At 41.4% G+C, this 27277-nt stretch overlaps 1 protein-coding gene across 3 annotated transcripts; it reads left to right on the top strand.

Moving 5' to 3' along the window:
• Positions 1-7279: 7279 nt before the first annotated feature.
• Positions 7280-26237, top strand: MKNK1 (MAPK interacting serine/threonine kinase 1). Of its 3 annotated transcripts, none has more exons than XM_053985539.1 (12): positions 7280-7369; positions 10414-10512; positions 11175-11272; positions 12687-12766; positions 14198-14271; positions 17277-17381; positions 20355-20410; positions 20974-21069; positions 21833-22027; positions 22637-22801; positions 23419-23459; positions 24385-26237. In XM_053985539.1, exons 2-12 carry the CDS (start codon positions 10416-10418, stop codon positions 24611-24613), a joined length of 1236 nt encoding a protein of 411 aa, XP_053841514.1. In that variant the 5' UTR covers positions 7280-7369; positions 10414-10415; the 3' UTR covers positions 24614-26237. The 3 variants fall into 3 exon arrangements, with proteins under 3 accessions (XP_053841514.1, XP_053841513.1, XP_053841512.1); XM_053985538.1 differs by having other exon boundaries at positions 23416-23459; XM_053985537.1 differs by lacking the exon at positions 7280-7369 and having other exon boundaries at positions 10398-10512; positions 23416-23459.
• The last annotated feature ends 1040 nt before the right edge of the window (positions 26238-27277 follow it).

The following is a 27277-nucleotide window of genomic DNA, read 5'->3' as shown; positions in this document are numbered from 1 at the left end:
TAGAAATTTTTAGTGCCCATTTTGAGAATTTTACCTTGTTCCCTGATGTGAAGAGCTTTGCCAGATGGGACACTGAAACCTGGACTCTAGGAGTAGAGATATCCCACACTACTGATATACTACATGTGAATCATAAGGTTTCCTCCAAGGAACAGTGGTTTCTCTCTTTTTTCCTGGTGTTTTTTAGGGGGTGGAGGTGAAGAAGGGACATTCACAACAAAGGAATGACACAGAAGCTTGATCCTGGCAAATGTGATTGCATAAGCCTCTCTCTGTGTTTAACTGCCTAAATTTTCAGAGAAACCGAGCCTGTACAGACTCCTCAAACAGCAGAGGGAACAGTACATGCTGTGTGTCCTGAAAATCAGAATAGATTGCAGGTACTTAAATATAGATTCAGGTGCTTGGCTGTGGGCAGATAAGAGCAGAATAATTCTAGTCAAGGCTTGAAATAACTTCAGCAGTAAAACATAGGCCAGCGTACTGTGATCCATTTGTAAAACTGCTAAATCAAAACTAGCTTTGGTAATTACTTCTTATTTTGCCTAACAGCCAACACAGATGGCTCCTTCTCTTCTCTGCTGCATATGCTGCATGGCTAAAAAGCAGCCATGCACTTGAAAAGCTATTAAAAAATAAAAGGAAAAGTCACATGGAATAACGACTTATTGTAGTTAATAAGTTAATTATACCATTTGAGGAGGAGCTTTATTCTTCACTTTACATGGGACTTACCCCTGAAATATTATCATAAACATTTCCCAGAAATACCATGTTTATTCTATTAAAACAACAAAATGAAAACCAAAACACTTTTTATTTTATTTCCCCCTCCTGCTTTATAACAGACTAGATTGAAACAAGATTTGCCCTCTGGTTAAGTATGTTGTGCAGCTGGGTTATCTTTCATAGAATAAAAGGGACAGAAAAAACAAAAACTCAAGTATATACACCTTGCTTTGAGAACAGACATCTGCTCCCACAGTAAGAAGATGCTGTTTTGTGTAAGAACCCTTTAACCCAGCAGGAAAATGTGGAACAAGCAGCAATGAATGGGACTCAAAAACCAAAATTAATTCAATTTGAAAATACAGAAGTTCAACATGACTTTCCCTGAATTGATACAGTTCTAGATGTTGAGAATCTGTATGTGGTTGCTTGGATTTGAGCTATTCCCACTGTCTACCCTTTACTTCTGTTCAAGTGGAGATTAACATGAGAAATTGTACAGACTTGAGTCCTGACCCGTTCAAGGATAAAAGGTTTTGAGGTGTGGAAATAGGTGGGCAGCTAGTGGAGAGCAAAGACTACTAATCCCTTCCCTGAGGGGAGAGAGGGAAACAGGAGCATCCTCAGCCTGAAGGGGCTACCAGACATTCCTGTGGGGAACAGCTGCTGGGGCTGGCTTTGCTGTGGAGACATATTCCTGGGCTTGCACATTCTTAGATGTCAGATACTGCACCAGCTTGCACGAGTGCATCCCTCAGAAAACAGGCTTCAATGCTTCTGCTGTTTATACTGCCAGCCTGGTGGCAAGAACAAAGCACGCTTTCATCCTGGGAGAGGATCCCACAGAGGAACCACTGCTGACCACGAACCCCATCCCGTCCTGGGACCTGCGGGCTTCGGCTGTCTCAGGCACTGCTCTGCTTCTGAGCTGTGTCCTTCGAAGCCAGGCGAGGAACTGGCAGCTCTGTCAAACTGTGCTGCATCTTCCTGGCCCCTTGGCAGAGAAGGCAGCAAGAGCAGGTAACACATGTCTGGACCTGCCTTGGATTTGCTGAGCTCGTGGCTCTGAGAGTTGAGGATATCAAGCTGCATATCCACAAACTATGCAGTGCTGCGATGCTCATGGGTTAAAGCTGTAATTCATTAGCTAATCTGAATTTTGTGTTTCAACCTGAGCCATTTCAACAATAGCAAACACTACTGGAATTGAACAGCTTTGGGTGAAAAATACTGTTATCAACAAGTTACTAACCCCATATGTGGCAGCAGAGTTGTAAGCTCTGGGCCAGTATAGCTAAAAGAAGTTGTTCTCACTTTCTGGCACCTTGAAGATGGTTCCTGGTGCTCTGTAGGTAAAAAGGACTATTCCCCTTTGCCATCCATTTTCCTACAGGCTTTTTGCTATTTGACAATTTCCATCTCCCAGGTGAAATGGGGTAACACTGTGTGAAAATTCCCAGATCTTCACAAATGTAAACTAAAATGAGCTAGAACATCTATACATGATTTCCAAAGTCCTGATAACTTGATAACTTGCAATTTATTTGGATTTTTTTTTTTTTCCCCAGGCATGCTCAGGTTCTGCTTCAAAGTTTCCCATTATTGTTCTGATATCTGCAGCCACACAGTGCAATGCTTGCAGTCTCCAGGCATCAACATCTCCCACCTCCCAGCAAAACGAGCATCTCCATGGATGTCTGAAATCCTTATGGAAATGATGCTATATCACAAACGAGTGGTAGTGAATAGTATCTCACAGGAATTCATCTACTCTTTTTTCCTTTTAACACAAACTCTAAATTTACCAAGTTTACATATTTTCATTTGTTCTACTAAAATGAGAGCTGAAATGTCACCCAAACTGAGAATAACCTTATAAAATGCCAATCTGAGTTAATGTGGAAATGAGGTATTTCTTGCCACCCTCTCCACAAATGAATCCACCTTCTTGCTCAGCCTTACAATGGGAAATAGCACTGACAGCTGTCTCTTCCTAAGCCTTTTTAACACCTGTGAAATAAATCAGAACTTTTCTTTGAAAAACTGAAAGACTTGACTCATCTGTAAACTCCAAAGTAAGGTTTCTGTTATTATTTTTTCTCTTGGAACTATTGTACAAAGCAGGTGCCTTGTAGGGTTTTTGTCTCTGCTGAGAAGAAAACCTGATTATTTTTCCAATCAAATATATATTCTGCAATAATACCAACCTAAAAAGGGAAAAAAACTGCCAAATTAAAGGCTTAATTCAATTGTAGTTGTTAAAAAATATTTTTTAAAGTATTTGAGTGGCATGTTTGTCTTTCCCCTCTTACACTACTGCCTCTCCCTGTAACTGTATGGGACACAAAGGGAGCATATGTTTCACTGCTAATATAAAAAGAGATCAGTTGTGGGGAGGTAAGGAATTAGCTGGAGAAAAATAGGCTGCATCTAAATTATTCAAGGAAGAGTAGAAAAAATGCAGAAGGGCATTGATTATCCCAAAGGGGATAGAGCAAGTGAGGGTGGGATACGGAGCTGCTGCTGAGGAGGTTTTCAGCACCACCTTCTCGGAGTCCTCTGGACACTTTGTCCAGCACCAGGGTTTCCATGCTGTGCCTCCCTAGCTTTATCCAAGCTCTTGGCTGTTGTCACTTTACTTTGCATTTCCGTTCTTAGTCTGTCCTGCCTGAAGGTGTTTAAGGAAAGACGGGACGCGGCACTCCCTTGAGATGAGCGGTGTTCGCTCATGGACCGGCCTGGACGATCTTGGGTTCTCCAGCCGAAGTGATTCTGTGATATCGTTCATGGGGGAAGGAGAACACGGCAAGTAGCCAGCTCAGCCTGAGAGCAGAGCCCGCTCCCCGCTGAGCCCCATTGACGCTCCGCTCCCCGCTCCGTCCCCTCACAGGAGCCGCGGCCCCGCCTCGCGCGCTCCCGGGAGGGGCGGAGCCGCGCGCAGGCGCGCTCCCGCCGCTCCTCGAGGCACAGGGCGGGGGCGGACGGTGCCGCCCCGCCGAGGAGGGACCCGCGGCCGCCATGGAGGTGAGGGCGGGGGGCTGCGGTCACGGCGCTTCCCGGCTCGGCCAGCTGAGGGGAGGCGAGGGAGGGGAGTCCCCAGGGGCTCGGTCCGTGCCCGCAGGAGCTCGTCCGGGAGTGTGGCGGGCAGAGCGCTCGGACGCCCGGGGGCGGCGGCAGCCCCGGCTGCTCGGGGACGGCTGGAAGGTGCCTCAGCCCTCCGGTCGGCAGCTTTGGGTCTGGGGGCCCTCCCCAAGGAATGCGGGAGGTTCCTCGTGTCCGGAGCTGGAAATTTATTCCCCGAAGGTTTAAAGTGCTTTGTTTGATACCTGGTTCGTTTTTCAATAAAGAGTGGTAAGTGTGTACTCTCCTACGGCAGCTGCTTTCTGTTGAGGACATTGCTGGAGTGGGAAAATAGCAGGCAAAGGCGAACGAACCAACTTCTAGGTGTGATCACGAGAAATCTTTTCGTTCCTGTGTTTTTCCTCTGGCATAAAACGAGAGCTGTGAACCCCGAGGAACACTGCAAATCTGCCTGATGTGTACTTTATGGCATTAGTTCGAGCAGGGTGACCTTCTGAGGAGAGAGAAGCAGCGGGACAGCCCTGGGTGACAGCTCGGCTGCTGGCATCAGCAGGACTTGTGATAGCCAAAAGTCAGCCCATTCCCTGACACCGCTGGCACTTCTCTGTGGAGTGTCAGATTTGTTGAGAAATAAGAAATAAGCCCTGCCTTTTTCTTTCTTTCTTTTTTTTTTTTTTTTTTTTTTGCCATTTACAAGCTGTCCTCTTCTAAAAGCCTCTATCATGCAATGCTATGACTCACAATTGGGAAGATTGGTGTATGTTCTGATAACTCCAAAGCACTACTGTTTGCCTATTTTTTTTCCCCCTAAACAGAGCTCCTCTTCATGCCTCCCAGGTGCTGGATGGAAGCAAGGCAAAACACTGCTGCAGAGCTGAACCTCTTTCACTTCAGTTCTAAAGCTGTTTTGTATTGGCAGCCTTCCAGGTAAAGTGGGTGCCTTGTGCATTTGAAACTTCCTTGGTTCTTTAAAGGTCTTTTTCAACCAAAATACTTCTATGACATTATTTCATGGTAGCAGTATTCTGTAGTGCTTTCAAAAAAAAGTATTTACTGCTGTGAGGAATTTCCTCTCTCCTTCTAGTACCTTCCTCGTAGCAAATGTTAGAACACTGGTACAAATCTTATGTGACATCAAATGTGACAACACAGTGGAGTTTAATGACTTAATTTTAGAGTTGACAGCACAGAGAAAGGACAATAAAGAAAAATCAGTCTTGCTTCAAGGTTTAGAGAAACATTAAGTTAGATTAGCTTCTCCAAACAAGGCTGCTTGCTGGTGTAGGTGTATGTTGTGTCGCTTTTTTTTCCCAGTGACAAATGTGATTATCTGATTGATCATTTGTAGGGTGTGGAGCAAGAACAGGAAATGTTTATCTTTTATCTGTATGAAGAGAAAAGTTGTCTTCTAAGAAGTTTTTCTCTTTGGTTTATACTAGCAAGGGAACTGAGGGGGATTAGAGGAGCTACTTGGTGATGCAGAGACAGTCTTGTGAGAGTTGTTCATGCCACCAGATGTAGAAAAGAGTAAACACCTTGCTGTTTAGGAGGGGGCCCTTAGAACCTACTTATATTGGATATCTCCTTAATTTAAAAGTGCTCTAGGGGTTGGAGAACCTTTAAGCAGTTGAGTCAACGCACTATTGCTAGGAGTTTTCTCATTTAGAATGTGTGTGATGGAGTTTAAAATAACTTTGCTGCTAAGTTCTTCCTGCCCTGTGATGGCAAGTCTTAAATATGAATTATCTGCCAGTGGTCAGTAGCAGTAAATATTCTGTTTGACTGTTCTGCTGGGTATGGAAGGACAGAGGATGTTCTTTAGTGCAATAACCATCGTGTGTGCCATGTTGTCCCTGAGAGAGCTCACCATTCACAATTATGTGTCAGCCCTGTGAAATACACCCTATTAGATCCTCCTATCCATGTGGCTGCCTTGGAGACACGTTGTCCTTGAACAAGAAATTAAAAAGATTACAGTGTTTTTAAGCCACGTTCAGTCTAATTTGTTCTCCTTACTTGTTATGTTTTAGCTGGATCAGGACACTTCTCTTGTTTGCCTTTGTCTTTCCAGTGGGGATGATAACAGTTCTTTTGCTGTCATTCTGAATGATAACTAATGCTTTTAAAGAAATCCATGTGTGCCTGGGGGAAACACAGGCTGATTTTAGCAAGTCTCATGTCTGCAGCATGTGTGTCAAAACAGGCTGTTTCTCCAACACGAGAGGGAAAGGAGAGCTGTGTGCTCCCCTCTCCACCAAGGTTCTCCCTGCTTCCCCAGCAGTAATCCTGGTGAAGTAAGAAACTGGGGTGGGAGGAATCTATCTGAAATAACTTGATGTGCTATCCTGAAAAGTGAGATCCACCCGTTGCTGGAGGGTTTCACTGGGAACCTCAGAAAACCCCTCTTACTTTGCAAGGGAAGTGTTAACTGAAAGTACCAAAAAGTTACTCTGCAAATCGCTCAAGCAGGAGATGGTGTGACACTGATCTTCTGGAAGTGTGACAGAGGGAATGGCAGGGGGAAGCATGGATGTAAAGAGCAAGGTTGCTGTAACCTTTTCCCCAGTATGAAGGGTTTCAGGCAGGTGGTGTCAGCTGTGACACTGTGGGTTGTTACAGAAATGCTGTGATAAGGCTGGATCAATAATTTTTGTCAGACTTGCTCTTTCATGAAATTGGATTGCTTGGGCTCCCTGTGAACTTTCAGGTGTTCATTTGGAAATGTTAATGCTCTTGTATATTATTGAGAAGATGATGGAATGTTTTTAAGTTCCTCTCCCTTCATGGATAACTCAGATTAAATGAAACTAAAAGTTGTACTGTAGGTGGAATGAGAAGGTAACTGACAGCTAAGAATGAATTGTGGAAAACTAGTGCAAAAATCAAGTAAGAGTATTCACTTTTTACAATTTGAAATTAATATATTTAATACAGAATGAGTATAAAATAATGTCTCTGATTTGACACAGGACTGTCATACATCATTGCACATTCTTCCTCTAATCTACAAATTGTATCTCTTGATACAATTTGTGTAACATTACAAACACAATTAATCACTATGTAGCATTAATTGTGTAACATTACAAACACAATCACTATGTAGCTACTCTATGAAGGCAGCTTGGGTTGTTCTGAGCTTCCTGCAACTAGATGATTTTTGCAGAATCAGCACCTGCTGCGTGTGTCCAGTTTCATTATGAGCCACATCTACAGGAATCAGTGTTGATGGAGGAGGAAGGGTCCAGGAACAATGTGAGACACTGACCCGGGAGGAAAACTGGACTGAAGTCTGTTTTCATTTTGTTCCAGTGAAATTGTAGAGGTGTGCTTTTGCTGTGTGTTCACGTGAAGCCCAGCACAACAGGTCCTTGCAATGTCTTTAGGCTCTGGGCACTACCTAAATGTGTGGATAAACCTTTTCATTATTTCTGAGTGGTAATGTGATGGTGTTTCTTTTCAGCTCCAGAACAACTTGGCTCAAGCAAGACCCAGTTTTGGAGCAGGTGGTGGTACCTGACCTCTGCTTTCTTCCACTGAGTTCAAACATACAAACAAGGTATTTTGTTCATAGTAGTGAAAGGCATCTCTTCTGTGTTCTCCAAGTGCTTCCTGTTACACACATGTGCTTGTCTTCCAAATATACTCTTCCTTCCTTTGGGAAGCAGATTAGAATGAGAGGGGAGTTAGGTCTGGGTAGTGGATTTTGGCATGTTCATATATGGAGTGTTAGGAAGCAAGATGAAAGACAACTTAAGGTCTGAATGAAGTCAAACTTGTGGTAATTGTTCCCTTTCTTTTTCTCTTGGCTTTGTTTGCAAGTTTTCTTTACAGCAAAAGAGAAAGGCTGTAACTACCTTCCCCCCCAGGCTCTGAAGTCTGTGTGTGTGTGTTAAATATTACCTCAACGCTGAGCTGTTATGATGGTAATAAAATTCAGGGGCTTCAACAAAACTGCAGCTAAGACAGAAACTTGCTCTCATTTTACTTTCAGTGTGGATTTTAATGGTAACATTATCCTGTGAGTAATAATCCTAACCTGACTGGAGAAGGACAGATGAGAATTTGAAGACGCTCACCTTGGACCTGATGTGGGCATGGGCCATTCCCTCCAGAGCAGTCCATCCAGTCCCTGAGCTCTGTCTGGCAGGGTAAACTGCCCCAGAGCCCACAGTGTCCCTGCACAGAAGCATTCCTGCAGTATGCAGAACACCTCAGCATTGCTTGAATGGTTGAGGCACACTGTCCTTCAGTGTCTCCAGAAATTCTTTTGGCTGTACAGTTGCAGGGGAAAAAAAGCATTTCTTTGAAAGCTTGAAAAATCTCTGAAGTGTTTGGCTGGACTAAAGGCATTTTCCTGTAGTACCAGCTGTTACTTAAGTTCTGGTTCATTATAACAAATGAATGATGGGAGTGAAGCTGTGATACCTTTAAAGGATGAGCTGTGTTGACAGAATTGAGCTTCACAATGATGTGAAAGAGCAGACCAGAGCAGTAATAAGAATCTAATACAGCTAATGTTTCATGCTTTAGTGTGATGGCAAATTTAGTCAAGACTATAGGTTAAAAATGTCAACTTTTCAGCAATTTGGTTTCTGTATACATGGCTAGTGAACTTCCTGTTTTCAGGGAAGCAATTATCTGTAATTTAGGAATGGAGTCAGACTAAAGGGAATTGAAATAATGTAGTGAGTTAATAAACAGCTGACTGTAAATACCAGAGCCAGCTGGTAGAGTGCAGGAGCTGGTTGTGAAGTCAGCTGTGCTGAGGATTCACATTCTGGAATTTTTGCTGATTTTTAGTCAAAGCTAGTATTTTTAGATTTTTAGTCAAAGCTAGATTTTTAGTTTCAAGCTCTGAAGCTGTGATATTTGAAATGGAATAGAATCTGTCTAGCTATGACTTGTAGAAGGTTAGGTCATTAAAGTTACTTGTTTGACACCTTGTGGAAATCAAGCACCACCTTCAAGCAGAGCAGCCCCATCTCTGAGCAGCTTCACGTGTGTCATTTTAGTCCCAGTTCTGAATAACTCCTGATGCAGGTTGGATTGAAAAAGAGGAGAGCTGAAATTAGCTGCCAAAGGCTCACCTTCTCTTTATGTTAAAATTTGAAGCTGTTTGTGTCTCAGTTTGAGTTAAAAGGAAGCTGTTTCTTTAGGAACTGGTAACATGTGCCTTATATTACTGTATTTAAGAAGTCACATATAACATCCATCATGATGATTTCGGAACACATTCTGCCTAAGACTTGAAAATGAGGATTTACTATTGTTTTGAGGCTTTGAGTAATATATGTTTAAGTGTTTCACTAAGTTGTTAAGGAGAAAGGACTTTCAAAATAACATTCTGAATTTTCAGACTTGTGCATTTTAAGTGACACTCACAGTAGCTATTACTGACAGATAAGAACAAGAAAAATGCAATGGAGTAAAGAAAAAGTATTTAGTGTATTGGTAGATTGTTGTGGAATGTTTTCTGCCTTGGAGCTTTCCCATGTTTTGAGTACTTTAGAAACAGTGGAAGGGAGAAAAACTGCTCATCACAATCTCAGTTAAAAGAGAATTGACAGAAGTTTTTGGGACTTGCTCTTTCATTGCCAGTGTTCTCATAATTATACCATTTCTATTAATTTAGCTTTTTCTGTGGTACAAGATGACTAAAAGTTAATTTAGTCAGAATTCCTCATGGCTGTAAAATGTCTTAGATGTACTTTGCTACTGCCTTGAAGATTTTCAGCCGAGATTTTAAACTGTTGAGGCAAACTTAGCTGGATGTGACTGGTGTGAAGTGCTCCTGCCTAGAACCTCAGTGTGGAATTATTTAACCTTTTGGAAATAGGTTAGCTGTACAAATATGCCCATGTTTTTATTTAGGCCTTCAATAACAATGTGCAGGTGTTTTTTTCTGCCATATTACCTTGCATCAGTCACCTCTGACTAAGCTCTTGTAGTATCTGCAGCTAGTAATGTAGGGAAAAAACCTAAATGCCATAAACACTTCTTGCTTTGGAGCATAAATGACCTCACTGATCTGTGGTTTAGAAAGGTATGTTATGGTTCTGTGAGAAATGGTTTTCTTTATGGCCTTTTGGCAGCATCAACTGACCTAGATTGCTCCTGTGATACCTGAACTCCTGTGGTTGCTTTGTTTCACTGAGTGATTTGAAACTTCCCCACACCTTCCTGCTGTTTTGGAGGCTCATGTCCTAGAGCTGATTTGAAAAAAATCTCTATGTAAAACAGTAGAATAGCTCAGAGGAGTGCCCTGTGAGGGCTGCAAGTGCTGCCTGGTATCAGGGCACATGTTCTGTTGTGGGTTATTTCTGTGCTTTGCCTTACTGTGCTGTGAGATAAGGATTCAGTATAGATGCATTATTGTTCCCTCCTGTTTTTACATTTACATATCAACCCCCCCCCAAACTGTTAATTGACACCCAAATTGCCTTTTTAGGTTTCCTCTGATATTTGGAAAAGAGGTGGCAGACTGTGATGAAGAAGAGCAGAGAAACTTTTGGATAGATAAGAACACAAACACACAAGAGTATGTACATTTTCTCCTGAAGTAATTGATTGTTAAAGTCACCTCTATGTTCTGCCACACAGAGATGGTCAGCAGCCAGCCTGTCCCCATAGCAGACAGTGGGAAAAGGAAAAAGAAAAAAAGAACCAGAGCTACAGATCAGGTCCCTGGGAAGTTTGAAGGTTGGTGACAATTCAAAAGCTTTTAATTGTTACAGTGTGCTTTGCTTCTGTTTTTCTGTTTTCTTAGCTAAACATTGCATTTTTTTTGGTAGGAACAGAGCTGATGTCAAAAGGTTTTGATTGAATAGATGTGTGCACAAATAGTGTGAAGTTTTGTAAGTAAAATATAGTTCAGTGAGAAAGCTGAGCAGTATGAAACTTCTTAGTGGGCAAGTAGCAATGGAAGGTGCATTTCAAATAAAGATGGTAGTAGCATTCTAGGTTTAAATGTTCAAGTTTGTTATACTTAAAACACCATCTCTGCAAGTAGATTATGTATGGCAGGCATTTTCTGATCAAAGAATTGTCTTCCACCTGAAAAAAGATTTCTGAGTTTTACATGAAGACAGATATAGTGGCTGAGATCCTAGAGATTACACATTTGTTCACACTAGAAATGTTTTATATCTCAGCAATTTTGATGCTGTAATAAAGTTTACATCTTAATTTTTCTGGAGGTGAAAAAGGAAGTGTAGTTAAGACTGGCATGTCTGCTTTAATACTACATAAATTTGAGGGATGCTTCAGTTAAGAAGCTTGTCTTGATGGTACTCATGAAAATAACTTTTGCTTTCAAAATTCACTCTGATGGATGTGTCCTTTCTTCTGGATTTCTTTGGCAGACTTGTACAAGCTGACTGCTGAGCTGCTTGGTGAGGGAGCATATGCTAAAGTTCAGGGTGCTGTCAGTCTCCAAACTGGGAAAGAATATGCAGTCAAAGTAAGTAGAGACTAATATCACAAACAGAAGGGATGCTGCTTTGTCTTCTCCCTCTGATTATCTCAGGGAAATCCTGCAATATAGTGGGTAATAGCAAATCCTTCTAGGAAATTTTTGATGCTTGAAATCAGCTTGTTTTATAACTGTTGAGAAAACCTGTCATCTTAAGTGTTGTGCCTCTAGAGTGAACTGGTGTATCAGCTGCAGGTAGAAATCACAAACAGTAAATCACTGTGATTGGATCTCAGGGCAAGCTTTCCTCTCATGCCCTGCTTTAGTTGTGTTCTACCTTTGTCTCTTCTTATGAAAGAAGAGGCTGAGTCATTCTACAGCATGTCCTCCCAAATAGTGCAAACTTTTGGGTGCTGTTCATTTAGCATCAGGTGCTGCCAATGGTTCATGTAAAGCTGCCTTTATTTTTTGATAGAGGCCAATCTTCTTTCTGTAATGTCACTGAAAAGCGTTAGGGCTCATTTACAAATTTGTTGTTATCCTGAGTCCCCCATTGAATTACAAACACAAATAACAGCAATAGGAAAGCTTTATGTTTGAGTCTATCCAAAAATAGGCACCAATTTTAAGCTCCTTTAAAAATGTAGTTCTATAGATGCTGGAATTTTTTCTGTACTTTGTAAAATTGTTGAAGTTTAAAGGTTAAAATAAACAAAGCTCTGCATTAGGAATTGGATGTGATCAGATGCAGAGACCTGTGTAGTACTGGTGGATGGTTGCCTGTTCTGCACCAGGCAACTCAGGCTGCAGAAATAAGAAACCAGTCCTGGATACAGATGGTGGTGATGTCATGAGCTTTCAGTTTACACAGCAATCATTCAGGCTCAGCCTCTTGTCCTCTTCCAACCTGAGGATGGTGTGAAGGAAGGTGACTTCTCATGGCTCTGAGATTGAACGTATGTTTTCTTTAGGTTCTGTTATTTGGTCTCCATAAAGTTTACACTATGAACTTTAATTTTGTGTTGAATTTGGTACTTGTTGCTTAAATGCCTCTAATGACAAATCTGTTCTTTTTGACTGTTCAGTGTCTGATGTGACTCAAATCTATTCTTGGTGGAACTCGAGAGGATATCCTGTTCCACACATTGCAAAGTTAAAATGATGCAAGAAAAAGCTTGTGGTAACTGGTCATTGGCTGTGTAACGTGTGGACTTAGTTCCTTTCTTCTCTTCCTGCCCTAATTTCTCTTGTCCTCTGAATGCCTTCCAGAGCTCTGCTGACACTGCTGTGCTCTGTAAAATAATGCCAGATGAGGAATTGAACAAACAAACAAAGTGGAGTGTTTTTCTCCAGTGGGCATGCCCTAGATTCAAGCCTTAGAACAGTTACCTAATTCCAGAGCTATATGCATAGTTCCTGCAGTAATTTTTCAAAAATGAGTTCTTAAAACTCTTTTTCACAGATCATTGAAAAAAATGCTGGGCATAGTCGGAGTCGGGTTTTTCGTGAGATAGAAACTCTGTACCAGTGTCAGGGTAACAAGTAAGTATGGTCTTGTCTTTGTTTATTTAAAGTGTTTTGATTATTTGTTTTCAAATTTTTATGTGTGACAAGGTTAGAAGCTTTGCAGTAGTCCCCTTAAAACCACTTGAAATCTAGACTTGGCTGATTCAGAGTAAGAATTTCCCCTTCTTTACCTGTGAAATTTAGGGGAACTATTTACAGATTAATAGTTACATAACTCAATTAGCAGCCAGGTCAATGTAGCTTGACTGTGCTTCAGTGATGCATGGCTTTTGTCCAGATGAGAAATTAACATCTTGACACTCTCCCCTGTGATTTCACCATCAGCAAAAGCTGACATGATACCAGCTGCTGTGGAAAGGAAATCTTACCATTCCTTTCCTTGATGTGTGGTTTCTCCTCCTCCTTGTGTCAGCCTTTCTGCTTTTGCACTGGAACTCCTAGATCAGCAAAAAGCTAAAGTAGTTCTCATTTGGATGTCTGCTGACTTTATGCAGCCACTGGATGAAGCAACTGTAAAGCTGCTACTCATGACTGAAGAGGAAGAAAAGCTGTGCAGACACTGGCAGCATGCTCTGGGAGCTTTGTGATGAGTTTGAGCCAGTTCTGAAGCTACTTTTAGATGTCTCTGTTAATCTAGGGTATATATACAACAGATGGTATATATATTACAATTGTGCAGCTTATATTGACTTTTCAAACAAATACTTAATATAACATACAGAAATAATTTTTAAACCAACTTGTTCACCAGACTCATGGGCTTATGTTGTGCTGTAGAGAAGCAGACCATGTCTTTCTTCTTGTGTGAGGTTAAGAGTAAATGGTCATCCAGTGCACAACTGATGAAAAACTCAAGCTCACATGACCACGTGCAGAATTTTGGGGCTTGGGTGTACCATTAAATGTAAAAAATTCTGACTTACACATTTGGCATTCTCAAAGCAACCTGAGGTATTTGTGCTGCAAAGAATTTACATGAGCTAAACAGGGGTTAGTCTAAAAATGGCAACTAAGGAGCTGGATTTACTATCTTGTTGACAGATGCCTGTCTCCTTTGAGCCCTGTGTGTTTTGTTTTGTGATTTCCAGAGAGGAAGAATGCCAGTTTAATTATTTTTTCTTCATTTCTGCCTTCATCACAAATGCAGTGTTTTAAATTATTAAATACAACCTACTACCAGTTATCTTCCTGTCAATTGAGCAGTAGCAGAACTCTCACAATCTTGTCTGAATGTGGTGTTTGGCCTGTTTCCCATGCTTAAATTTCAGTGGGAGTTGGAAATGTGGTTTTAATGCCACAGGCAACCAAAGCCACTTGTTTAACTACAACTTGTGTTTTTGGTTACTTCTGGCAGTTCCTAGTTATCCATGCTGAAACTCTTCATTGCTGTGTGTACATCCATGCTTGTTTCTTTTATTCCTTTCTTTTTTGTTTCTTTTTTTAAAGGAACATTTTGGAGTTAATAGAATTTTTTGAAGATGACACAAGATACTACCTGGTCTTTGAGAAGCTGCGAGGAGGTACTGTGCAGAAACCGTGCCTTTGCTCATTGAATCATTTTGGTTTTAAAGTAGTAATTGAAGAACTTACTTTAAATGCTTGAGAATTTCAAGACAAGAAGTAGAGTGAGTATTATACACAGCTTGAAGTATGGTTATTCTTGAATATTGATGGGTTTGGTCATGCACTTGCAATCCCTTTCTGTGACTGAGTGATGGCAATGTCAGCTCTATTAAAGTGACAGGTTTGAAATACAGTCAGGAGGTCACAGGGGAGGGGAGACAGGATGTCAGGTGTCATTCATGGTCCTAGTGCAGCATCTGTGAACTCTGGCAGAGTTTTCCCTTGATGTAGGATTGACTTCATTGCCTGGAACTCATGGAACTCTGTTACAAAAATCATCTTGCCTGTGCCTGGGGTTGCTGTTATTGAGAACCAGTTGTGCTTGTGGGTGTTTGAGAGCCCATCAAGTGAGCCTGAGTGGTCACTGGGTTCCAGCACTTCCCACTCACCTGGGGAATGAGAAAGCTGCAGCAGGCACTTCATGGACTTTCTCACATTTGTCTGCATGGAGTATAATTACAGTACATGCTAATTGCATGGCTGTGCAAAACCAGGAGTTAGTGTGGCCAACCCTTCAAAGGAAAACTGAGCTTCTGGAGTATCCTGCTGCCCAGAGACCATGACCTATTGTCTCTGGTTTCCAGGAGCAAACTGTATATGCAAGAAATAAAAATCTGTTCTGCACAGATGCAGAACTATTTTTGAAAGAGAGGGATGTATATATTTTTGAGTAAAAGCTTTTGTTTAACTTTTCTCAAAATTCTGTATCTTTTTATTGTATTTTCCCATAACAGTTTTTCTTAATGCACAGATGTCTCTGACAAATTAGCTGTAATAGGGCCTGATGGAGATGAATCTGCATATGTCTTTTTTTTTCATCTCCACATTCTTCCATTAGTTAACCCTCTTCTTTGTAAGTCTGTGGTTGTCAGTGTACATGCATGGTTGCTGAGAGGGTAATAATGCTATTCCCCTCTTAGCTACCATTTTTACAAGCTCAGTTAGGGGTAAGACTAGTTTTCTCTTAAAAAAATCAGTATTTAAAGGGTTAGGTATGTGGTTTGAAGACAAAGAGTGGGAATTAGGGCCAGCTCTGATGCACTGCAGATTCTGATGTGCGTGGCAAGGCTCTTCAATGCAAGTCTTACTTCAGTAACTCCAGTCTCAGAGGCTGCTCTTACTTACAGTGTTGGAGCATAATTTGGGCTTTCCATTTTCAACTTTGCCTTCCAGTAGCTGTTGTAACTGAAGGAGCTCTGCTCCTGTTTTATCTGTTTTCAGTTCACTGTGAAGTCCAGAGTCCCTTTAGTATCCTTGTCTGACAGCATTTTATAATTGAACGAGTTAAAATTGAGCTGATTAGATTGAACTGGCATGATTTAAGGGTTTTTTCCTCTTTTTTTCCCCTCTGAAATGCATTTTGAGAGGTGCTGTATGATGCTTTCTCTCTGATGGGTACTGGAGAGGTAGGAACAACTAGTGCCCTGCTATTCTTTCTTCATGAGAATTCTCTGCGTGGGCTGAATATAAAGTCAGTAAAGTGTGTTTTTATTGATATTGATATAATTCTTATCTGAGAGAATTTGAACATCAGCTCTATTCAGATAGGTAATTTCAGATAAACCTGCTGAGTGAAATGAGCACTTACAGGTGGCTCAGTATTGTTTCCTGCAAAGTGTGGGGTCTTTTCCACAGGGCTGGAAACACTGAAGAACTGTTACTGCTTTCTAAAGGAGCAAAGCAAAACTACACGAGGAAACACCTTTGAACTTTGTGCACTCAAGAAATCTGTAGCAAACTAGGTGGTGTTGGTTTTGACAAGGGAAAAACCTCTGTGTTTGAAATCTGATAACCTGGCCCAAAGTGGCCTTCCTCCACCCACCTGACACAGCATGGCTGTGCATATCTGAGCATATCTCTCTTCTTTTTGAATGTCCTTTCTCTTCCCTCTCAGAATGCTCACTGTGGAGGAGGAGTGGCAGTAGCATTGATGGTATTAGAATAGGAATTACCCAGTAGGAAATTTCCTTCCACATTTAGAACTAAAGAATAAAAGTGAAATCATCTGAGATACAAAACATTGAGTGTACTGGGGCTAATAACAAATAGCACTTAGTTCTTGAATTTCTTTGCCTGATTGCTTTTACAGATAAACCTCTCTGAATAAGAAAATAGAAGGCAATAGTAAGGCTACTTAGGGAGCTGGGATCTCTGTAGACTACATGGTGATTTTTAAAGACATTTTTAATCTTTCAAGAGGAATTCACTTTAAGAAAAGGAGGAATCAAACCTCCCTTTATTCTTTGTTAAAGGGATACCAGTGAGGCTCTGTCTGCAAGCTACCAGCCCTTCAATATGTTTTAATTTAGAGGTCTTTTGTCAGATTTTATATCTCTGAGCAAATTTTGCCTTAAGTCAGTGCATAAGTCTTGCCTTGATGCCTGTGGGGAATTTGATGTGTATTTAAAGGTCAAATCTCTTTTTACCTTGATGGTGTTGAGGCACAAAACATGTATCCTTGACTTTCAGTGCAGGATTTCAGTGGTGACATTATAGAAAATGAGGGGAGTTTGAGTGACCTGGGGTAGGTTGGGTTTTGCTGAAGTGTTTATATATCTCCTTAGCTGGTGTTTGAGTTTTACTGGTACTATTGACAAATCTCTACTGTCCTAGTGTGTGGAAAACAGGCCAGTCATGTCCTGGGGCAGTAAAAAGTGATTGTCTCTCATGCTGTGCTTAAACTAGACAACTGCACTGTTTGAAAATTATGTTCTAGCACACTTAAGTGGTGAAGCTGCTCAGTTGTGCCTTTTCTTCTTAGTCATTCCCCTCTTTGCTCCACAGAAGCTGCCTGCTGTGAAAGGCTGCTATAAAGTGTGAAAATGAGATTATGAATTCATGATACTTGGAACTAGTTCAGCATTCATCCTGAGGTTTTCCCTTTCACCTGTTACCCTGACAGGTTCAATCCTGGCCCATATACAAAAGAGGAAGCACTTCAATGAACGAGAAGCAAGCAAAGTGGTGAGAGATATTGCCTCTGCTCTGGACTTCCTTCATACAAAAGGTGAGACAAGGCTGCCTCCATCTTTACTGGTTAATGCTGTACACTCAGGTTATAAAGCACATTTATCTCCAAGTAGCCAGCTTTTGCTAGTGTTCCCATTTACAGCAATGCCAGATGACTTAAACTGTTTTCCTCTATGATGCTATTTTCACATTGTAGTATTTTCAGTAATTGGGAGTGTTAAAATGGTACAGACTTTCCAAGAAGAAAACTTGAATCAGCATCCAGAGAGAGTTAACATTAGGGTTCAGTCTATTTGTTCCTGTTACACAAGCTACCATATAAAGATTACTCAAAAGTGATCTAATAAAATATTAATTTCCTTATTTTTCAGGTCGACAGAGTTACTTTTTTGTAATTACTCAGAATTTCTGCTAGTCACAAGACCTGTTGGTTTGCAGTAGCTTTTGGTCCCCCACATTTAGATTCTCACTGTTAAATTGAGAGACCTAGGTGAACCATAGTCTTTATTTGAAGGTGTCCTCAATTCCTTTGGAATTTGCTTAGATTTAAAGCAGTTATGTTTGTAGAGATTTTTTTTATGTTAGTGTTTTTCTGCTACTTTTGTGACTTGGGAATACTTTGGTTTAAATTCAAAAATTTCTGTGCATTATGGTCATCCCAGAGTATATTTTTGGGCTGAATATGATGGATACTTTTGAAGTTTTTCCTATGTTGTGATTATTTGTCCTTGCAGCTTCAGTTACTGTTACAGTGACTAGCTCTGAATAGAGTGGCATGTAATTGAAGACTGTTTATGGGTTGTTTATTTTGATACATTTTTTCTTTCCTTTTTGCCATTCTGATTAGCCTGGTAGATCTCAGCAGATTTGCATTTGCTGCCTAAATTGCTTAGTACTGGCCCTGGATCAATAAATGTTTAGTTGTAGTCCATATTTTCAAGTCACAGGACTGTTTATATGCTGAGTTGGAATCACAGCACTGGTACCTCAACAAGTTGAACCCATTAAAAAGAAAATTGTATCAATGCATAGGAATAAAAGGCGTAAACATGAGGAATGTGGATCTTGTCACATGTTGTGACCGTTACAAAAAGTTTATTTGAATGTGAAACCAAACTTAGTTTGGATCAAGAGATTTTGTAATCCTCACAGCCTGTCTGTGATAATTAAACCTTCACAGAAGGTGCTTCTTCAATACCCGTGTTTAGAAGATTTTGACTTTGAGACATGGGACATATAAGAAGCAGGAAACTTAGGCTGAATATATGGGAAAAAATCTTTTTAGATGTGCAGGGCTATAATGGGTTTCTTAACAGCTGCAAGTCCAGGTACTCCACTCAAGAGGTTTCACATCAGCTGAGCTAATATCTTTCTGTAGCTCTCTCTCAGCTTTTAGTTTTAATTCCCCTTTTCCCAAACAAGAGGAGGGTGATTGATTAAAATAGCTGTAGAGCAGCAATCTGCTTTCTTGTTGTTTGCTGTGAGCTGGGACAGCAGGAATATAGCTTGCAGAATCAGCTACATCCCCTTTTCATTTTATTGTTCTCTTTATGGTTCTTCCGTGTGACATTAAAATAATTAGTAAGTAGGGTACAGAACACTAAAGTAAACAGGAAATTAAAGCAGTTTTATTGCACAGCTTAATGGTGAAGTCCTATAGCTAAATGCTTTTAAAAAATTTGAGGACAACTAATTCTTTCGACAGGAGTAGTTTAAAACTCAGCTGGATGATAATCCTGCCTTACACCCACTTGGGATGTGTATGCTTTATTGCTAATAATCTACTGGAGAGGTGTTTAAAGGCAGTTGTTTTCTCAGTGCTCTGTGCAACTGCAAAATCAAATGTTACATAATCAGACATTTGAATTCACACAATAATACAAAAAGACACTGTTGGCTTTCCCACTGTGAGCTAAGCCAACTGTTGGGAGTTTGGTCAGCCTTGTTGTAAACAGCAGCACAGGCCACCTCAGTGGGGTCATTGTGCCATCTTTTGTGCCAAAGCCATGTGCACTGTGTCAGTATGGACACTGATTCCTTTAGACTGGGGCTCTGCTGTTATATTTTATGCCACGTCTTGTGGAGTGTGCCGAAGAAATGCCATTAAAAGCTCCCTTGCCTAGAGTTTGGTGGAATTTTCCTTCCTGTACTCTGAAATAATATAAGGTGTTCTTGGAGTGTAAGTTTCTAAATCAAGACTAGACTGCAGTTAAATTACAGCCAAGTTGCTCATTTGATTTCATTTTTTTTGCCTCTCATTTTCTACCTTCCAATTGAGTTTGATCACATTAAATGAAGAACTTCCAGAAACTGTGTTTTTAGGCATTTGAAGAACTTCTTTGACAACAGAGAACCATCTTGCATGTGGATTACACAGATAAATATTTGTGCTTCCCTGTTAGGTTTGCCTATTCTGATAGGAATCAAATAAAGAAGCCCTTTGGCTGTTTTCATTTAGCTTTTCTTCAGCATCTCTAACTGAAACTTTAATTTTTCATTTGCTTCAGCAATGAGTATGTACCTCAAAGGGATATTTTCTTCTGGGAGTCAGGGGATTTTTTGCAGAGGAGAGTGCCTCAAGTACTGTCTGTGCTGGTAGGAGTTCATCAAGCCAGTTGATCCATCTGGAAAGAACAACTTTACTGTAAAAGGCACAAAAATAATTTCATTAAACTGTGTAAAGAATTAAACTTTCCAACAGGTCAGTCATCTTAATAAGCTGCTTTTAAGGAACATAATAAATTTGGGTTAACAAAATATTCTGATGTTAGGTTTTTTTCTTGCTCAACAGGCTCTCCTGTACAGTTAAGGATAATAAAGGTATAGCAGGATGCAACAGTGACATTTAACAGTTGCACTTTACAATTAAATTATTATATGTAAGAAGGGCAGGTGTGTGTAACAGGCTCACACCTAGAATATTTCCCAGGCCACCTTATAATGAAGAGAAGTTATGAGAAATAAAACAGCAGAGTATCCTTTCTAATGAACATTTGTACTCTCTGTTTAGGTATTGCTCACAGGGATCTGAAGCCTGAAAACATCCTGTGTGAATCTCCAGAAAAGGTGCTGCTCTGGTCTCTTAACTTTCCAAACTGAATTTTTTAAATTTGGTTCCCAAAAACAGTCCTTGTATTTTTTTTTCTCTTCTTGAAAACTTTTGAACCCATCATGAACTTCAACTAAATTTAACAGAACTGAAGCTTAAAAGAGACTAAATTCTTCTTTGAGCTGTGAAAATGTGAACATCTGGCTAAGAGATAAAAAGCCAGCTGGCCTTGTAGAGGGATGGCAGTGACACCCTAGTGCCTCATCTATTCTGAGCCAGTACCCAGATGGACAAGCAGCATTCAGAGGCCAGCTGGTCACTTTATATGAGTTTTCAAAGTGCCCTGAAGTGTACTGGCACTTGCCTAACCAAATAAAAGAATAATGTAGCAGGATCAGGTGCTGGTGGTATGGGTGCAGCTGGGGCAGGGCAGGCGAATGCAAGGGATGGAACGTGGCTGTAGGAGACTGGGTCTCACTAGGGATTTGTGTTCTGTCCTGGGGTTTTCTACTTCACATATATACATATTCATAGATTTTACATTAATCCCAGTTTTTCTGACCTCTTATTTTGTTTTTAGATATCACCAGTGAAAATATGTGACTTTGATCTTGGCAGTGGGGTGAAGCTGAACAGTGCGTGTACTCCCATAACAACTCCTGAATTAACAACGCCGGTGAGAGACCTGTTGTGGCTTGTGCTTTCTTTGTTCTGCTATAAACCAATTTTTCTTCTCTCCAGAGGAGGCCTTCCAAAGGGCTTACTGCCCCTACACCCAGTGCTGGGCAGTTCATTTCAAGCAAGTGTATGTGTGGTAAATACTGTCTTGCTTTCCCAGTTACAGAATAAATACACAAAAGCACAGGAGCCTACAGTGTTAATTTTCAGCATGTGACACATTGGTCCTGCTTCTATCTTACACAATCAAATGGGAAAACTTTTTGTGCCCATTTTTGTGTGCTTATGGACAGACTTTGAAACCTTAGTTTTGTATTCATTTCCCCATGTTTTGGTTCTGTAGCCAAGCCAATGAGCTAAGGAGAATGCAAGCTCTCTAATCAGTGTGTAGCTTTATAATACACATTAGTTTGAAAAACTACAGTCCTGTGCTTTTGCCATTTTCTGTGAAAGAAAAATCTGACAGTGTTGCAGAAGTCTTACAGAAATCTATTCCCCTGATACACTTGTCTGGTAACTAATGGATAAGATTTAAAAACCTGAAAGATAGAAACTAATATTTTGACCTTGGATTAAAGGTTCACAGCCATGTGGAACAGCTTGTGGTGCTGCTGAAGAACTATAGGAACTTCAGTATTCACTGATGCCTAATTTCTGCTTTTGCACCAAGCCACTTGGTATAAAGAGTGGAAAATGATAAACCTGAGTCTTGTTTTGATGTGACCATCCCTTTGAAAACTTGATGGAATTTGGTTTCTTAGTGTGGCTCTGCAGAATACATGGCACCTGAAGTGGTGGAAGTGTTCATGGAGGAGGCCACGTTCTATGACAAGAGGTGTGATCTGTGGAGCCTGGGGGTGATTCTGTACATCATGCTCAGTGGTTACCCCCCTTTTGTGGGCAACTGCGGCACGGACTGTGGCTGGGACAGGGGAGAAGTCTGCAGGGTTTGCCAGGTGAGTGTGCATGTCCTGGGTGTGTGGGGAGTGCAGAGTTCTCCCCTGGGCTTTGGGTGTAGAACTTGCTGCAATGGCAGCAGTGGAGAGCTGTGCCTGATGCTGGCAAGTAGCTGGGAGGATGAGCTGTCACTGCAAAGTGAGGGTGGCAGTTCAGAAGTTGAGTGATACCAGTTTCTAAAGTAAGGTTGGGCAACTGCCTCTCCTTCCTCCTCTTGTGAGATTTCAGATCTTCTCCTCACCCTCTTCCCACACTCTGGAATCCTCCCTTGTTCTGTAGTCCTTGATCTGGTTTATGGTAGTCACTGCAATTCCTCAGATGAAAGCTGAGCCCTGTGAGGGTTGAATTTATTTTCTAAAAATTGAGTACTTTATCTGCCCTCTTAGGGGTGGGGGGAAGTGTTTTCAGCAGACAGTGCATTGTGCCCATCTTAGGCTGCACTGAGCCACTCTGTGGAGCTGCCTGTCACTCTCCATTGACTGCATAAGGAGACTGGATGGTTTCAGTTGCTGCCCTCCACATTAGGTGGATAAAAGTGAGTGGGAAGTCTCACCTGAGAGACCTTCTTGTTGCAGTGTATTTCAATTGAATAATTTTTCCTTTACCAGAACAAGCTTTTTGAGAGCATTCAGGAAGGCAAATATGAATTTCCTGACAAGGACTGGTCACATATTTCCTCTGAGGCCAAAGATCTCATCTCAAAGCTTCTGGTTTGTGATGCCAAAGAACGACTGAGTGCTGCTCAAGTTTTGCAACATTCATGGGTTCAAGGAGTATGTATCCCCCTTTATATAAAGAGTTATTCTTCTTCCAGAGTGACAAATAAGCTGTTCCTTGTCTCTGAACTTCTTGAGTCCTTGTGTGTTTCAGTGCTTGTATCTTGATTAATTAAATGATACACAGTGGCTTTATTTTTTCTGTGTGGTAAATATTTGGTTGAATATATCAGCCTTTGAATGTTTGCTTTGTTTTGTTTAATTATTGCTTTGTGCATTTTAAATGGCTTTCTTGTGAATAGCAAGTACTGCAGTACACAAATTATTGTGCTAATACAGTAATGCAGAATGCTGGTAAATATGGTTATAAAAGAACAGCAGTGTCCTCTTATGTTTCAGTTTCCTGTTCAGGAAAGAAGGAATAGACCCTCTGGAGAGCTTCCAAAGCTGTAGTCTTATACCTGCAAGCTGTGAAATCTTCTTGTGAGGGGAGACAGATTATGAAATATGCTTTGCAAACAGTGATTTGTAAGCCCATAGTGAATTAGTTTATTTGCAATATCTGTTAGTTGTAAGGATTTGGGGGAGTCACTTGGTTTTTTGTCACTCTTGGGAAAGCTTGGTTCCCAGCTGCTAATATGTAACTAACTTCTCTTCTATGCTTCTTCTAGCAGGCTCCTGAAAGAGGATTGCCCACCCCTCAAGTTCTTCAAAGGTAAGGTTTATTTTCTAAACATCTGTAAACATGGCCAAGAATAATTCCTGAAAGAATGGGTGGGAGGGAGGAGTTAACAAATTAGGAAGTAATATCCCTGGCTGAGAATGGAGCTTCATAAATGTGCTGCACTAATTTTGTTAAGAACGTCAGAAATATTAAAGCTCTGAAATTTCTTAATGATCTAATCTTGCTTGTTTGTGGGAAAAGCATTAGAGGGAATTCCTGCAGTGCAGTGTTAATCTTAGACAGGAAAAAATGATTGTTTGGTCAGCTTGCTGCCCAGGACAGGGAGAAAAAAACATAAAGGCGTGTGTTACCTAAAGAGACTGCTTTCTGATGGGTGAATAATCACCACAAACACAGACTTGGATCTAACTTTCCTTGTAGTTGGTGGCACTCACAATATTCATTTACTGTGAGCAGGTCAAGCCTCATTGGAAGTGATTTGGTGGGAGATTCTCTGTGCCAGAGAGCCCGAGTCACACATCTGTTTCTGTGTCTGCTGCTGGTGATTTCAGGTGGTTCTCCCATGAGCAGTGCCCTTCCTTAAGCCACAGGTGCAGTTATAGTGGGACTGCAGTTCTCTGGAGAAGGAGAGCAGAATGGCCCCCTATGCCCATCCTTTGAGAACAGGTAGAAATTAAGGATGACATCTGAGGTGGCTTCCTGGGTTTATAATCAGAAGTCCTTGGCAGAAGGAGGAGTAGAACTGTGGCTGTTTCCAAAATCCCAGAGTGTTCTTGTCATGCATTGCTGGTCCTCTGGGTGAGGATAAATGCAAATATTAACTGGTCATTTTGCCTGCTGTCTCAATGATTTGGTAGAAGAAACAAACATGCTTAGAAATAGATACTCTGCTGTGAGGGCAAGTGGGTGAAGTGCCTGTGTTGAAACTGCCTCCTGCTTTTCTTTCCCTGGCCAGGAACAGCAGCACGAAGGACCTGACCCTGTTTGCTGCCGAGGCCATAGCCCTGAACCGGCAGCTGTCCCAGCACGAGAGCGAGCTGAGCGCGGAGCAGGAGAGCGCCGCCCACGCTGTGTGCTCCATGAAACTGTCCCCTCCCTCCAAGTCCCGCCTGGCCCGGCGCAGGGCCATGGCACACGCCACCAAAACCAGCGACTTCCAGCCAGTTCCCCATAAAGCCTTCTAAAGTTCTTTCCTGCTGTGGCGGGGGCAGGACGAGTCTGTGTTCTTACTTGGATTTTCAGCGCTGATAAAAGCTGCTCTGCTTCCGACACTTTGATTAGGAGCTTGCTCTTGTGATGTGACTTGTAACTTAAAGGGGACAGCTTTTTATGGGAATGTTTTTTGCCTGTCAGATTTAGTGCATTAAGATAATTCAACTGATTTTTTTTTTTTTTTAACTGCAGAAGATGAGTTTGCTGCTGTATTATCTGAGGTGATAAATCACTAAGTTTTTCTCATTTTCTTCTTAGAAGAGCACAGTTTAAAATGCAAACTTGAATACATCAGGAAAAACCCACACTTTGCCAGGCAGAGCATCAAGCCTCTCCCTGCTTGGTGGCTGCTCTCCTTTGGTGGCACATTTTGAAGGTGCTGCTGTTACTGCCAGCAGTAGGTTCTGTTCTCAACCAACAGAGCCCTCCTCTTTTTCTGTAGACTCATGAATGAAGGTGATGACGGGGTGGATCTCTGTCTCTATTATATTCATTGGGCTTAAATGGAATGAGATGGTACTGTAAGGGTGCAAGGAGTGCTCAGATTTCTGGAGATGGAGAGAGCTCTCTAGTTTTTTATGTTGTTGATAATTTGTGTGTCAGCATGTGGAGTGAAAACTGAGAGGGGTGGGGTTTTTATGTGACATATCTTTGCCCTTAACTCTAATGTACTCCATACCATCTCTTCTTTTAATTTTCTGGAGTTTGATGTCCATTATGTCCCCTTGGAACCGTTACGTTCTTAAATCTGATAACAGCAGTGTAACAGACTGTTTATGTAACAGTTTATATTTACTGTTAGGCTTTTTAATACTAATGTGGGGTTTTATTATATTAATGCTATCCTCAGCTAAACCTTCCTTTCTGTAAAATTGTATTTCTCCATGACCTTTTATGTGTCCTACCTGGACTTCCTAATGTGAACAGACAGACATCAGTGAATTTTGGTGTGTGAATAATTTAGAAATGCCACAAGCAGAGTACAGCTGTACAAAAATGGTGCTGCAGCCACAGAATTCTGCCTCCTGTAGTAATCTCAGGCTGTGTGTCAGAACTGTGCTTTCAGTTTCAATACTGTGGTGCAACAGAGCCAAGAATAATTTGGAAGGGTTTTAGCTGAAAAGCTGAAGATTTTAAGTGACCAAAGGGAGGTCCATGGAGAAGGACACAGATGTTGAGCACTTTCTGAAAAATAAGCTGTGAATACTGGGCCCATGAGATGCCCATGATGCACCTTAATTTGTCAGCCCTTTTTGAAACCTTTTGCCAGGGCTTTGTGTGCAGGCGGGGGAGGAGGAGGCCCCCAAGTGCCAGTACAGAACCCTCCCAAGCAGACTGAGAAGGAACAAAGTAGCAGATGCAACAAGCACTTGGAAGTTGAAAGGTCAAAGCTGAATGTCTTTGCATGGCCTATTCAGAGTGGTTTTACATTATCAGTAATATCAGTGCGTATAGCTATTTTTATAAAACATGCTGTATTTTGTGACTAATATTAAAGTTGTTATTTAAAAGTTTTATACGTCGTGCCAGCCAATGAATGATGAAATGTATTTTGCTTTTTTTAATTAAAATGCCCTAAGTTATGTATTTAACACATTTGGCAGTTCTTTGTGGTTTTTTCCCTCTTTATTTTTGGTGGCATAGAAAAGAGAATTTCTTCTTTGTGTGACGCTGGATTTAAGACAGCTGAAGTCTCTGAGGACTCGGCATACCTCCCTCTTCTATTGATTTATTTTATTTATCAGTCTGTGATCACAGATTTCTTTTTGAGAACTGAGAAAAGCACCCCAAGCAGGGAAGAGATGTTAACTTAAGCCAATTGTTCTGCTCTCATGTGTAGTCTAGTTCTGAGTGCCTCTTGCAGAGTCATTTTTTAGTTTCTTTGGAGGTCTGTGGCTCTTGGGTAGGGAAGGTTGTTTTCCTGGAGGTGTGGGATGCAGCATTCCCCAGTGCTCTGTGCAGCTCATGCCCTGAGTGAAATCTGAGCAGAGCAGGAATCCCAAACCATGTGCCAGGCCCTTTATTTGTACTCGCCTTTCTTTTAAAGGAAATGCTTTTAGTTGAACTGTGCTTTACAATGATCTCCTTCTCCTTCCCTTTTCCTCCTGGACAGGAGAGGTGGCAGAGAGCACAGGAGAGGTTTTGGCAGGGGCACAGGAGTGATGTTTCAGTGGGGCAGGTCTTGGATCTTTCTTTGCCTTGAAATGAGGAGTCAGATTCAGCTGATGATCCAACAGGTGGCTCTTTCCCTCTGATCTTTACCTTTCACTGGGTCAGGTGAGTTATCCCCAGAGGGCCTCATTTGGAAGGTTTTCACAATGCTCTTTTCATGTCACTGAGGAAGAGGTTCTTGCTTCTAGGTGGAAGGTCACTGAATCAGGGACTCTGTGATCTGTGCATTTGAGGTAGTGCTGGATCTGCTTGTGTTGCCTGTGACTCTCTTGTTTGGCAGCCTGTGGAACATGAATGCTTCATCGCTGAATCCCATGCCCTCCCTTTGGGAAGGGCTGAATCTGTGCCATGTTTTTTCAGTTACATGTGATAAACCACACCAGGCAGCTTGTGTGGGCTCCCTGGCTTCTGAAAAATGATGGAAAAGTGTCTTCTTGTGGGGAAACTGGGTTGGGATGGCAGAA

The sequence above is a fragment of the Vidua macroura genome, chromosome 9 (assembly GCF_024509145.1).
Source record: "Vidua macroura isolate BioBank_ID:100142 chromosome 9, ASM2450914v1, whole genome shotgun sequence".
Lineage (NCBI taxonomy): Eukaryota > Metazoa > Chordata > Aves > Passeriformes > Viduidae > Vidua > Vidua macroura.
This window is presented reverse-complemented; position numbering and strand designations above follow the sequence as displayed.